This window comes from Triturus cristatus, chromosome 10, assembly GCF_964204655.1.
Source record: "Triturus cristatus chromosome 10, aTriCri1.1, whole genome shotgun sequence".
NCBI lineage: Eukaryota > Metazoa > Chordata > Amphibia > Caudata > Salamandridae > Triturus > Triturus cristatus.
In genome coordinates, this window is record NC_140593.1 from 1,227,333,755 (window position 1) to 1,227,347,048 (window position 13,294).

Consider the following 13,294-nt stretch of genomic DNA (forward strand, 5'->3'; position numbering starts at 1 on the left):
GGAACAGCCAAGGTTGGGTGGCATAACAGAGTGCGGAATGGCATGATAGAGGAGATCTCTAAACCCCCACCAGAAGAGGCTCTAACCACCCACCAGGGAACTCTAAACATACATCAGACAGTGATTCAACAATTATAGGGGAGGGAGCTCTAACAACCCACCAGAGGGAGTCACATCACCCACTGGGGAGCCCTAACCGCCCACCAATGGAGTTCAAATCACCCGCGGGGATCTCTAACCACCCACCGGGGAGCACTAATCACCCACCAGAGAGAGTTCAAGCCAACCACTGGGGAGGTCTAACCACCCACCACAGGGAGTTAACACCACCCACTGGGAGCACTAACCACCCACCGAAGGAAGTTCAAACCACATCCGGGGTACACTAACCACACACCAGAGGAGGTTCACGCCACCCACCGGGGTGCTCTAACCACCCACCAGATGGAGTCACATCACCCACTGGTGTGCTCTAACCACTCACCAGAGGGAGTTCAAATCACCCACCGGGAGCTCTAACCACCCACCAGAGGAAGTTTTAACTACCCACCGGTAGCTCTAACCACCCACCAGAGGAAGTTTACACCGCCTACAGGGGAGCCATAACCACTCACCAAAGGGAGTTCAAATCACCCACGGGAGCTCTAACCACCCACCAAAGGGAATTCTTTCCACCCTCTGGGGAGCACTAACCACCCACCAGAGGAAGTTCTAACCACCCACCGGGGAGCTCTAACCACCCATCAGAGGGCATTCACACCACACACCAGGATGCTCTAAAAAAACAATAGAGGGAGTTCAAACCACCCTCCAAGGAGCTCTAACCACCCACCAGAGGGAGTTCACATCACCCACTTGGGAGACCTAACCACCCACCAAAGGGAGTTCAAACCACCCACCAGGGTGCTGTAACCACCTACCAAAGTGAGTTCAAACTACCCACCGGGGTGCTTTAACCACCCATTAGAGGGAGTTCAAGCCACCCACCAGGGAGCTGTAACCACTCACCGGAGGGAGTTCACATCACCCACTGTGGAGCACTAACCACCCACCAAAGGGAGTTCAAACCACCCTCCAAGGAGCTCTAACCACCCAACATAGGGAATTCACATCACCCACTGGGGTGCTCTAACCACCCACCAGAGGGAGTGGAAACCACAAACCAGGGTTCTCTAACCACTAACAAGAAGGAGTTCAAACCACCCACCGGAGCTCTAACCACCCACCAGAGGGAGTTCAAACCACCCACTGGGGTGCTCTAACCACCACCAGAGGGAGTGGAAACCACAAACCAGGGTTCTCTAACCACTAACAAGAAAGAGTTCAAACCACCCACCGGAGCTCTAAACACCCACCAGAGGGAGTTCAAACCACCCACCGATGAGCTCTAACTACCCACGGAGGTAGTTCACACCACCCATTGGGGAGCTCTAACCACCCACCAGAGTGAGTTCACACCACCCACTGGGGAGCTCTAACCACCCACCAGAGGGAATTCAAACCACCCAATCGGGTGCTCTAACAACCCATCAGGGAGCTGTAACCCCCCTCCTCCACCAGAGGGAGTTCACATACCCCACCAGGTGCCCTAACCACCCACCAGAGGGAGTTCACACCACCCATTGAGGTGTTCTAACCACCCACCAGAGGAAGTTCAAGCCACCCTCCGGGGACCTCTAACCAGCCCCCAGAGGGAGTACACATCACCCCCTCGGGAGCACTAACCACCCACCAAAGGGAGTTCAAACCACCAACTGGGTTGCTCCAAGCACCCAGCAGTGGGGGTTCAAACCACCCACTTGGGTGCTCTAACCACCCACCAGTGGGAGTTCAAACCACCAACCAGGGAGCTCCAACCGCCCAACAGAGGGAGTTCAAACCACCCACCAGGAGCTCTAACCACCCACCAGTCGGAGTTCAAACCACCCACCAGGGAGCTCCAACCGCCCAATGGAGGGAGTTCAAACCACCCATTGGGAGCTCTAGCCACCCACCAGATTGAGTTCACACCACCCATTGGGAGTTCTAATCACCCACCAGAGGGAGTTCACACCACCCATCGGGAGCTCTAACCACCCACCAGAGGGAGTTCAAACCACCAACTGGGTTGCCCTAACCACCCATCAGAGGAGGTTCAAACCACCCACCAGGGTGCACTAACCACCCACCAGAGGGAGTTCAAACCACCCACCGGGAGCTCTGAGCACCCACCACAGAGAGTTCAAACCACCCACAGGGGTGCTCTAACAACCCACCAGAGGAGTTCAAACTACCCACTGGGGTGCTCTAACCACCCACAAGAGGGAGTTGAAACCACCCAACAGGGTGATCTAACCACCCACCACAGGGAGTGTATACTACCCACCAGGAGCTCTAACCACCCAACAGAGGGAGTTCAAATCATCCATCGGGAACTCTAACCACCTACCACAGGAAGTTCACACCATCCGCCGGGGATCTCAAACTGCCCAAAAGAGGGAGTTCACATCACCCACTGGGAGCTCTAACCACCCACTGGAGGGAGTTCCCACCACCCACCGGGAGGTATAACTACACACCAGAGGGAGTTCACACCACCCACCAGGAGCTCTAACCACCCACCAGAGGGTGTTCACATCACCCACCAGGGAGCTCTAACTGCCCAACTGAAGGAGTTCAAACCACCCTCCGAGGAAGCTCTAACTGTGCTCGGAGGTAGTTTACACCACCCACTGGGGAGCTCTAACCACCCACCAGAGAGAGTTTACATCACCCACTGGGGAGCACTAACCACCCACAAAAAGGGAGTTCAAACCACCAACTGGGGTGCTCCAAGCACCCAGCAGAGGGGGTTCAAACCACCCACTTGGGTGCTCTAACCACCCACCAGTGGGAGTTCAAACCACCCACGAGGGAGCTCCAACCGCCCAACAGAGGGAGTTCAAACCACCCACCGGGAGCTCTAACCACCCACCAGTCAGAGTTCAAACCACCCACCAGGGAGCTCTAACCGCCCAATGGAGGGAGTTCAAACCACCCATTGGGAGCTCTAGCCACCCACCAGATTGAGTTCACACCACCCATTGGGAGTTCTAATCACCCACCAGAGGGAGTTCACACCACCCATCGGGAGCTCTAACCACCCACCAGAGGGAGTTCTAACCACCCACAGGAGTGCCTTAACCACCCACCAGAGGAAGTTAAAACCACCCACCCCTGAGCTCTATGCCGCGACCTCTGCCCCTTCCTCCCCCAGCGCACTTGTCCGCAGGCCGTGCCCATCTCTGCTCCCAAGAAGGAAGCAGCAGCGCCCCCCCCCCCCAGCCCTAACGACCCCCCCCCCTCCACCAATGGCCTCCTTTCCAAAGCCCACAGCCATCTGTATTGTGAAAGCCCCCCCTCCCCCCCCACTGATGGCCCTCTTTCCACAGCCATCTGTATTGTGGAAGATCCCCCCCGCCCGTCGAACCCCAACCCCCCCCCCCCCTCCCCTCCAATGTGGCCTTCTTTCCACAGCCATCTGCAGCGGGAAGGTGGTGATTTAAGGGGGTGGGGGCCTCTCCGTGCGTCATCAGCGCCAGGGACCGCACGTTGTGGCTCTGACGCTGAGCAGGCCTTGCGCTCCAGGAGGTGGGCATGGACATATGGCACCGCATCTGCAGGGTGCGGGGCTCTCCCTGGCACGGCTGCCAGGGGGGGCTTCAAGGGGGTGAGTGTTGGCACTGCAGAGGTGCTCTCCCTGGCACGGCTGCCAGGGGGGCTTCAAGGGGGTGAGTGTTGGCACTGCAGAGGTGCTCTCCCTGGCACGGCTGCCAGGGGGGCTTCAAGGGGGTGAGTGTTGGCACTGCAGAGGTGGTTGGCGGGACGTCCTCTTAGGCTGGCACCGCATGGTTCGAGTGGGGATAGGAAACATCTGTCAGAGAGTGGGTGCCACGCAGAGCTCTGTGAGAGTGGGACCCGGAGACCTCCTTAGGGCGGCACTGCCAGGGGTCGACTGGGGGCACCTCTTCTCGGAGGAGACTTGTGGGTCTCTAAGGGAAGAGTGGAACCTCTCCCCGGCGGTTCGGCTGGGGGAGGGGGGTGGGTGGGTCCTCTTAGGGTGACACTTGGGGGGCGGGGGGGGGTCTGGTGGGGTTTGATTCCTTCTAAGCTGGCAGCGATGCCATTTGCCACACATTGGTAGTGCAATGTGCACGCTCTTGTACAGTCTGACACCAACCCCGAAGTGGGGGCGCCCAGTGCCTCTGTGCTGAAGCCCCTGCTACTCTCATGGGTGGACCCTGAGTAGACGTGGGTAGCTCCCCGAGGCCTGGTTTACTTCTCTCTGTGGCGCCTGCGCTTTGCTATCCCTGGTATGAAAGCCGGACTTGTGGTACCAAACTGCAAAACACAAAACAGTGTTGGGGGGGAGGGTCAGTCGCTCCAGCCTGAAGGCCGCATCGCGAGAGATGGGAAGTGGGGGTCAGAGGTCACCGTTGAGACATTGATACTGTGCTCACAGGCCGCTCACCCTCAGTGTTCTTCACTTTCAACTCATTGTTTTTTTATTCTCTCGCTTTTCAGAATAAAACACAAAAACATCGTGGCCTTGGAGGACATTCATGAGAGCCCCACCCACCTCTACCTGTCCATGGAGCTGTAAGTATGACCAGGTGGTGATGGTCGGCTGGGTGGTGATGGCTGGTGGCTGGTGTGGCGTCTGCGTCTTGGTTCTGTTCCTTGGAGTTGTCATAAAGAGTCTTGGTCTTGTGGTGGTGGAAGGAGCCAAGCTTGTTGCAGAGATCCCGGGAGGGAGGGGCGTGCGAGGTTTCGCTGGGGGGTTCGGTGAATTCTTGTATGATGCTGAAGAGTTCCTTGAAGTTGTCATAAAGAGTCTTGGTCTTGTGGTGGTGGAAGGAGCCGAGTTTGTTGCAGAGATCCCGGGAGGGAGGGGCGTGCGAGGTTTCGCTGGGGGGTTCGGTGGATTCTTGTATGATGCTGAAGAGTTCCTTGGAGTTGCGGGAGTTGGAGAGGATTCTGTCCTGGATGAAGTTCCTCTTCGTGGACCTGATGAGGTGGTGGTGTCAGTCATGGCGGTCTTGTAGGCGGTGTGTGCTTCAGAGGTTTAGCTGATCCTCCATGCTTTCTCGAGTCGTTGGCACATGTGCTTGGATTCTCGGAGGTCAGTGGTGAACCAGGAGGCCTTCGAGGTGTGTTGTCTGTCGGAGTTCTGGAGGGGGGGAGAGTGTGTTTGCGCAGTCGGTGAGCCATCTGTGGAGTTTGTTGGCTATAGATTTGGCACTGATCGTGGTGGGAGGAGGAGTGCGGCTGAGGGCGGAGTTGAGGTGCTCTTTGGTGGTCTTGCTCCAGTTTCTGCATGGGGGGCATGGTGTAGGCTTGTGTGCGGTGGGTTTCGAGAAGGAGAAGTGGACGCAGAGGTGGTCTGTCCAGAGGGGTTGTGTGGTGTGGCTGAAGCAGATGTTGTTTCCTCCTGTGAAGATGGGGTCGAGGTTGTGTCCTGCCTAGTGGGTGGGGGCAGTGACGAGCTGCCGCAGTCCAATGTTGGCTAGGTTGTCTAGGAGGGTGATGGAATTGGGGTCGCTGAGGTTGTTGAGGTGAAAATTCAGGTCTCCGAGCAGTGTGTAGTCCATGGAGGTGAGGGTGTGGGGTGCAATGAGGTCTGCGATGGTGGAGGAGAACGGTGCGTGGGGTCCGGTAGGTCTGTAGGTGAGAGTTCCGTGTAGAGTCGTTCTGGGGTTGGTCTGGATCTGGAAGTGGAGGTGTTCCATGGGGGGCCGGCTTCGTACGAGCTGGTCGTTGTGAGTCTGAGGGAGTTTTTGTGTGCGATGCCGAGTACGCCTCCAGGGTGGTTGGGGCAGTCTTTCCTCTGGATCTTGTAACCGCTGGGGATGGCGGTTGTGATGTCGGGAGCGGAGCTGGCGTTGTTCCAGGTCTCTGTGAGGAAGGCGACGTCAGGCGAGAGGGTGTTGAGGAGGTCCCAGATTTCCACGGCAAGTCTGTGTCGGAAGCGAACGTTGAGGAGGAGGCAGCATCCGGCATGAACACAAGGGCGTGACAGAGCCAACTGTGTACATTGTCATAGTGTCTATGGTCGTGGGTGTGTAACACACTCTCCTGGGTGTGCCGCATGCACTATAATGCTCTCACATGTGCAAGACTGCACATAAACCGGCCCCAGCCGCCTATGCATGTCTGTGGAAGTGCAGCAGTCTCACATCTGTCAGGTGTGTATCGCTATAGAAGTGTCACACACACCTGGACATGGATATATAAGTGTAACATCTGCTCTTAATATGGAAGTGTAATACACTCATCTGTGCATGATGGTAGATGTGAAACACGCCTTTATGTGTAGTGATATAGCAATGTAACACCCACATTTTTTGCATTGCTATAGAAGAGTAACACACCCACCCATGAACAGCTATGGAAATGTAACACACAACATTGCGGAAACCTGTAGAGGTATAACAGCCCACCACTGCATATTCTTAAAAGTGTAATACCCTTGCATGTGGAAACCTGTAGAGGTGTAATGCACCCACACTGCATGGCTCTAGAAGTTTAACACACTTACATGTGGAAACCTGTAGGGGTGTAACACGCCCACCGCTGCATGACTCTAGAAGTGCTTCACACTTACATGGGGAAACCTGTAGAGGTGTAACGCGCCCACCGCTGAATGGCTCTAGAAGTGTAGTACACTTACATGTGGAAACGTGTAGAGGTGTAACACGCCCACCGCTGCATGGCTATAGAAGTGTAGCACACTTACATATGGAAACCTGTAGAGGTGTAACGCGCCCACCACTGCATGGCTGTAGAAGTGTAGCACACTTCCATGTGGAAACCTGTAGAGGTGTAACACACCCACCACTGCATGGCTGTAGAAGTGTAGCACACTTGCATGTCGAAACCTGTAGAAGTGTGACATGCCCACCGCAAACACGCTCACTGCTGCATGGCTCTAGAAGTGAAGCACACTATATGTGGTAACCTGTAGAGGTGTAACACGCCCACCGCTGCATTACTCTAGAAGTGTAGCACACTTACATGTGGAAAGCTGTAGAGGTGTAAAACGCCCACCGCTGCATGACTCTAGAAGTGTAGCAAACTTAAATGTGGAAACCTGTAGAGGTGTAACACGCCCACCGCTGCATGGCTCTAGAAGTGTAGCACACTTACATGTGGAAACCTGTAGTGGTGTAACGTGCCCACTGCTGCATGGCTCTAGAAGTGCAGCACACTTACATGTGGAAACCTGTAGAGGTGTAACATGCCCACCGCAAACACGCCCACCACTGCATGGCTCTAGAAGTGTAACACACTTACATGTGGAAACCTGAAGAGGTGTAACACGACCACCGCTGCATGCCTCTAGAAATGTGACAAACATACAGGTGGAAACCTGTAGAGGTGTAGCACATTCATGTGTGTATCATGACAGTGCATCACACTGACCTATATACTGCTATATTAGTGCAGCATGTGTATGTTCAGGATTGTGTAACACACCTGTCAGTGCTTGTTTACAAAAGTGCAACATACTCATGTGGGTGTAGTGATAGAAGTGTAACACACCCATGTGTGTCTACTCATAGTAGTTAGACAAAAACTCATTTGAGAGCTCAGGGGAGGGTGACAAATGCATAATGGTTGGTGTAATGATGGGTGTGTGAGTGAGTGTGCTGGTGTGCAGGGAATTCTGGATGTTATTGCTTGTGGAAGTTTGATCAGGGCTTGAGTGAGATAGTGTCCTAGGCACTTTGGAGGGAGTGTGAGCGAGACAGTATCTGATGCACTCTGGACAGAGAGTGAGTGAAATAATGTATGAGGCACTCTGGAGACAAGAGTGTGAGTGAGATAGCATCAAAAGCACTCTGGGGAGAGAGTGAGTGAAATAATGTATGAGGCACTCTGGAGAAAAGGGTTTGAATGAAATAGTATCTGATGCGCCTGAGGAGACAGTGAGTGAGTGAGATGGGATCTCATGCACTCTGGAGAGAGAGTGAGAGTGAGACTCTGGAAAGAGGGAGCATGAATGAGAAAGTATATGATGCACTCTGGAGAGAGAGTGAGTGAAATACTGTATGAGGCACTCTGAAGGGAGTGTGAGTGAGATAGTGTTTGATGCACTTTGGAGAGAGAGTGAGTGAGATAGTAACTGATGCACTCTGGAAGGAGTGCGAGTGAGACGGGATCTGATACAGTCTGGAAAGAGGGAGCGTGAATGAGAAAGTATATGCTGCGCCTGAGGAGAGAGTGAGTGAAATAATGTATGAGTGTCTCTGGAGACAAGAGTTTGAGTGAGATAGCATCGAAAGCACTCTGGGGAGAGAGTGAGTGAAATAATGTATGAGGGTCTCTGGAGACAAGAGTTTGAGTGAGATAGCATCGAAAGCACTCTGGGGAGAGAGTGAGTGAAATAATGTATGAGGGTCTCTGGAGACAAGAGTTTGAGTGAGATAGCATCGAAAGCACTCTGGGGAGAGAGTGAGTGAAATAATGTATGAGGGTCTCTGGAGACAAGAGTTTGAGTGAGATAGCATCGAAAGCACTCTGGAGAGAGAGTGAGTGAAATAATGCATGAGGCACTATGGAGAAAAGGGTTTGAATGAAATAGTACCTGATGCGCCTGAGGAGAGAGTGAGTGAAATAATGTATGAGTGTCTCTGGAGACAAGAGTTTGAGTGAGATAGCATCGAAAGCACTCTGGGGAGAGAGTGAGTGAAATAATGTATGAGGCACTCTGGAGAAAAGGGTTTGAATGAAATAGTATCTGATGCGCCTGAGGAGACAGTGAGTGAGTGAGATGGGATCTGATGCACTCTGGAGAGAGAGTGAGAGTGAGACTCTGGAAAGAGGGAGCATGAATGAGAAAGTATATGATGCACTCTGGAGAGAGAGTGAGTGAAATACTGTATGAGGCACTCTGAAGGGAGTGTGAGTGAGATAGTGTTTGATGCACTTTGGAGAGAGAGTGAGTGAGATAGTAACTGATGCACTCTGGAAGGAGTGCGAGTGAGACGGGATCTGATACAGTCTGGAAAGAGGGAGCGTGAATGAGAAAGTATATGCTGCGCCTGAGGAGAGAGTGAGTGAAATAATGTATGAGTGTCTCTGGAGACAAGAGTTTGAGTGAGATAGCATCGAAAGCACTCTGGGGAGAGAGTGAGTGAAATAATGTATGAGGGTCTCTGGAGACAAGAGTTTGAGTGAGATAGCATCGAAAGCACTCTGGGGAGAGAGTGAGTGAAATAATGTATGAGGGTCTCTGGAGACAAGAGTTTGAGTGAGATAGCATCGAAAGCACTCTGGAGAGAGAGTGAGTGAAATAATGTATGAGGGTCTCTGGAGACAAGAGTTTGAGTGAGATAGCATCGAAAGCACTCTGGGGAGAGAGTGAGTGAAATAATGTATGAGGGTCTCTGGAGACAAGAGTGTGAGTGAGATAGCATCAAAAGCACTCTGGGGAGAGAGTGAGTGAAATAATGTATGAGGGTCTCTGGAGACAAGAGTTTGAGTGAGATAGCATCGAAAGCACTCTGGAGAGAGAGTGAGTGAAATAATGCATGAGGCACTATGGAGAAAAGGGTTTGAATGAAATAGTACCTGATGCGCCTGAGGAGAGAGTGAGTGAAATAATGTATGAGTGTCTCTGGAGACAAGAGTTTGAGTGAGATAGCATCGAAAGCACTCTGGGGAGAGAGTGAGTGAAATAATGTATGAGGGTCTCTGGAGACAAGAGTTTGAGTGAGATAGCATCGAAAGCACTCTGGGGAGAGAGTGAGTGAAATAATGTATGAGGGTCTCTGGAGACAAGAGTGTGAGTGAGATAGCATCAAAAGCACTCTGGGGAGAGAGTGCGTGAAATAATGCATGAGGCACTCTGGAGAAAAGGGTTTGAATGAAATAGTACCTGATGCGCCTGAGGAGAGAGTGAGTGAAATAATGTATGAGGCACTCTGGAGACGAGTGTGAGTGAGATAGTGTCTTACAGACTCCGGGGAGTGTGAGTGAGATAGTAACTGATGCACTCTGGAGGGAGTGCGAGTGAGATAGTGTCTCACAGACTCTGGGGAGTGTGAGTGAGATAGTAACTGATGCACTCTGGAGGGAGTGCGAGTGAGATAGTGTCTAAAGCACTCTGCAGCGAGAGTGAGTGAGAGACTTTAGAGATAAGGGTGTAAGTGAGAGTTCTGAGTCACTTTTGACACAGAGAGTGTGTGAATGAGATAGTGTCTTACAGACTCTGGGGAGTGTGAGTGAGATAGTAGCTGATGCACTCTGGAGGGAGTGTGAGTGAGATAGTGTCTAAAGCACTCTGCAGCGAGAGTGAGTGAGAGACTTTAGAGATAAGGGTGTAAGTGAGAGTTCTGAGTCACTTTTGACACAGAGAGTGTGTGAATGAGATAGTGTCTTACAGACTCTGGGGAGTGTGAGTGAGATAGTAGCTGATGCACTCTGGAGGGAGTGTGAGTGAGATAGTGTCTAAAGCACTCTGCAGCGAGAGTGAGTGAGAGACTTTAGAGATAAGGGTGTAAGTGAGAGGTCTGAGTCACTTTTGACAGAGAGAGAGTGTGAGTGAGATAGTGTCTAAAGCACTCTGCAGCGAGACTGAGTGAGAGACTTTAGAGATAAGGGTGTAAGTGAGAGTTCTGAGTCACTTTTGACAGAGAGAGAGTGTGAGTGAGGTAGTGTGAAGAACCTCTGGCTGATAGTGCTTTGGGAACTCTGGGGATGGGAGTAACACAGCGTCTGGTTTCCCATGAGGATGAGTGCTCGGGAGACTCAATCAGGGGGTGCGTGAGGCCGTGTTTGAGTACAGGAGAGTTTGAGTGAGATAGCCTCAGAATCCTCCGGCTTTCAGTACTTGGGGAGGTTCAACAGCGGTTACTCAAAAGACCAAGTGATTTATACCCGCCCCTGCTCCTTCTTTCGCAGGCAGGTTTGGGGGTTCAAGAGAAGTGCAAGGGGGAGCACTGAGTAAGGTCACTCCTGGGGCTCTGAGAAGCAGTGCTGGTGGCGGGGCCTCTATCTCCTGCAGATCGAGAGGTCTCGTGACAGCGTGAGAGAGATGGCGCGGGGATCTCTGTCTAACGGTGCTTGGGCGGTTCTGGGGTACTTGATAGGTGATGCAATTGATACCCTGATGTACCCCTCTCTCTACAGGGTGACGGGAGGGGAGCTCTTCGACCGGATCATTGAGCGCGGCTACTACACGGAGAAGGATGCTAGCCAGCTCATCCGACAGGTCCTGGACGCCGTGCTCTACCTGCACAACATGGGCATCGTACACAGAGACCTGAAGGTTGGTGCTTTGAAAGTCCGTCACCTCAAAAACATTGTGAGCTCACTAGACACAGGCAAAGGGAAACATATTGTTGACCTGTTATCCACTGCCCCTTGTGGGCCTTCTGTAACTGCCCCTTGCTAAAGGCCAGTCCAACTGTTGCACCCTGGGTCAGGTTTGCATGTGCCCCTACAGGACAGTCAATATTGGCCCCCTATGGGCCACTTTGTTCTTACCCCTAGAATCCAGTTTGCTTGGGCTCACAGGGGGCAGCCCGCCTCTGCCCTCTAAGGTTAGTCTGCCTTTCCTGGGTGTGGGACAGTCCACCTCGGACCCAAAGGGACAGGCCAGATCGGTGCCAGCAATGGTACCTCCCCTACCTGTTACATCCGGTGACCAGCTGCGGCTGGAGCTTGGCCAGCAGTGGGAAGAGACAACTTTCAACCAGAGCAGCTGAGTCTCCAGAACTATGATCTGATCTTGGGAAGAGCAGGTTCCAGAGCTTCTACCCATCTGGGCTCCAAGGATGGGCATAGAGTGAACCCTCCACCCCTGGCACTCTCTTCAGTCATTGAAAATGACACATCATAAAGAGTGAGTGACCTGCGAAGCAGAGGGGCGGGTCCCACTAGAGTGCGTGCCAGATGTAAGGGCAGGGCACAAGTCCTAAAAAAAGAAGTGGGGGTACGCTGTCACCGGAAGTGACGTCACAACAGGAATCTCATGAGTATTCATATGCCTTTAGATGACGGGGCATTTCACAGCACTGCTACCCCTGGTCTGTTCCTCGATGTCCTTTGCAACCCCCCCCCCCACTCCCCCGAGGGGGTGCCCCAGTTGCACAACGAAGTGCTCAAAAGTGCACAAGATACAGAAGGACACACATTCCAAGCGTTAACCGCCAACGCCTGCTCGCTCCGCCTCCCAATCACTCCAGCCTGCACACACCACCGGTGCCTCTTAAAGTCTCCAATTACAAATATTAGCATATCTTTGGTAATTTACGGGAAACTTCCCTCCCACCCGGGCTCTCTGCTCACACAATGCTGTCCAGCTTTTGGGCAGGTGGCAGGTGGGACGGCGTCCACCCGGAAAAACCTGGTAAAATAAGTGGGGGGACGCCGTCCACCCGCGTGGTACCCCGACTCGAGCCCTGTGTAAGGGGCTGAGGATGTCAGAAGCCGTCTTTTACAGAACCCCGTTGACAACATCAGATAGCGATTTACAAAAGCCTGAACCCCTAGAATTCCGATCTAGAAACTCCAAAAAGTGTCAAAAAAGATCCCCCATGGAGCCGATAAAATGTAAAGCCAGCTCTTTTCGATGGGTGGGGGCTGGAAAGGGGACATTGATGAGTCTCATATGAAATATAAACATTGAGTTAGTCATATTGTTTATAAATTGTATTATTTTATCCTGACTTTTACTGCCACAAGTCACCTGCTACGCATTACCAGCAGGTTTAAGCAGGTGTGAGGGACATTTTGACAATCTTGCTGGTGGGAAATTAACAGCTATGGGATGTCATTTGTACTGTGCAAACATTTCTCAATATATCGGCAGTGAGGAAAGCACAAACGAAGCGCTTCGTATAATTCTGCATCGTGAAGCAAAGATATGAATGTTATTAAAATATTAAATACACTTTACTTGGTGATGAGCAACTAACACACCTTGATTTCCACACGTCATCCCCGGCAGGGCCGGCTTTAGTGCTGGTGGCGCCCTGTCCGTCAATCTTTTTTGGTTGCCCCCCCCCTCCAATATGACCTTCTGCTCCGATTCACTCACTACCACCTTGCAAAAGTGCCCCTCATTTCTCCATAGCTTCTCTCAAATACACTTCACTTGTTCTAAAGCGTTGGTATAGGCTGGCTTTACTGATCCACTCAGCTATCCACATACAATACAGACCTGTTCTTTGCAGCAGGCACATTAACCCTCTGCGCTACTTTACAATGAGTGAAAACTGCCATTAGACAAACTCTGATCTCTCTCTGGCATTAATATTGATCACAACAG

General features: G+C 52.3%; 1 protein-coding gene across 9 annotated transcripts in view; it reads left to right on the forward strand.

The window, feature by feature from the left end:
- PNCK (pregnancy up-regulated nonubiquitous CaM kinase) overlaps nucleotides 1-13,294 on the forward strand; it is a 486,583-nt gene that overhangs the window by 411,455 nt on the left and 61,834 nt on the right. For 8 of the 9 annotated variants that reach the window (XM_085629799.1, XM_085629804.1, XM_085629806.1 and 5 more), the window contains 2 exons: nucleotides 4,543-4,617; nucleotides 11,152-11,290. In XM_085629799.1, the coding sequence (XP_085485925.1) occupies nucleotides 4,543-4,617; nucleotides 11,152-11,290 (214 nt within the window). Of the gene's footprint in view, nucleotides 1-3,571; nucleotides 3,689-4,542; nucleotides 4,618-11,151; nucleotides 11,291-13,294 lie in introns of those variants that run through there. The other variant, XM_085629808.1, reaches the window with a different exon arrangement.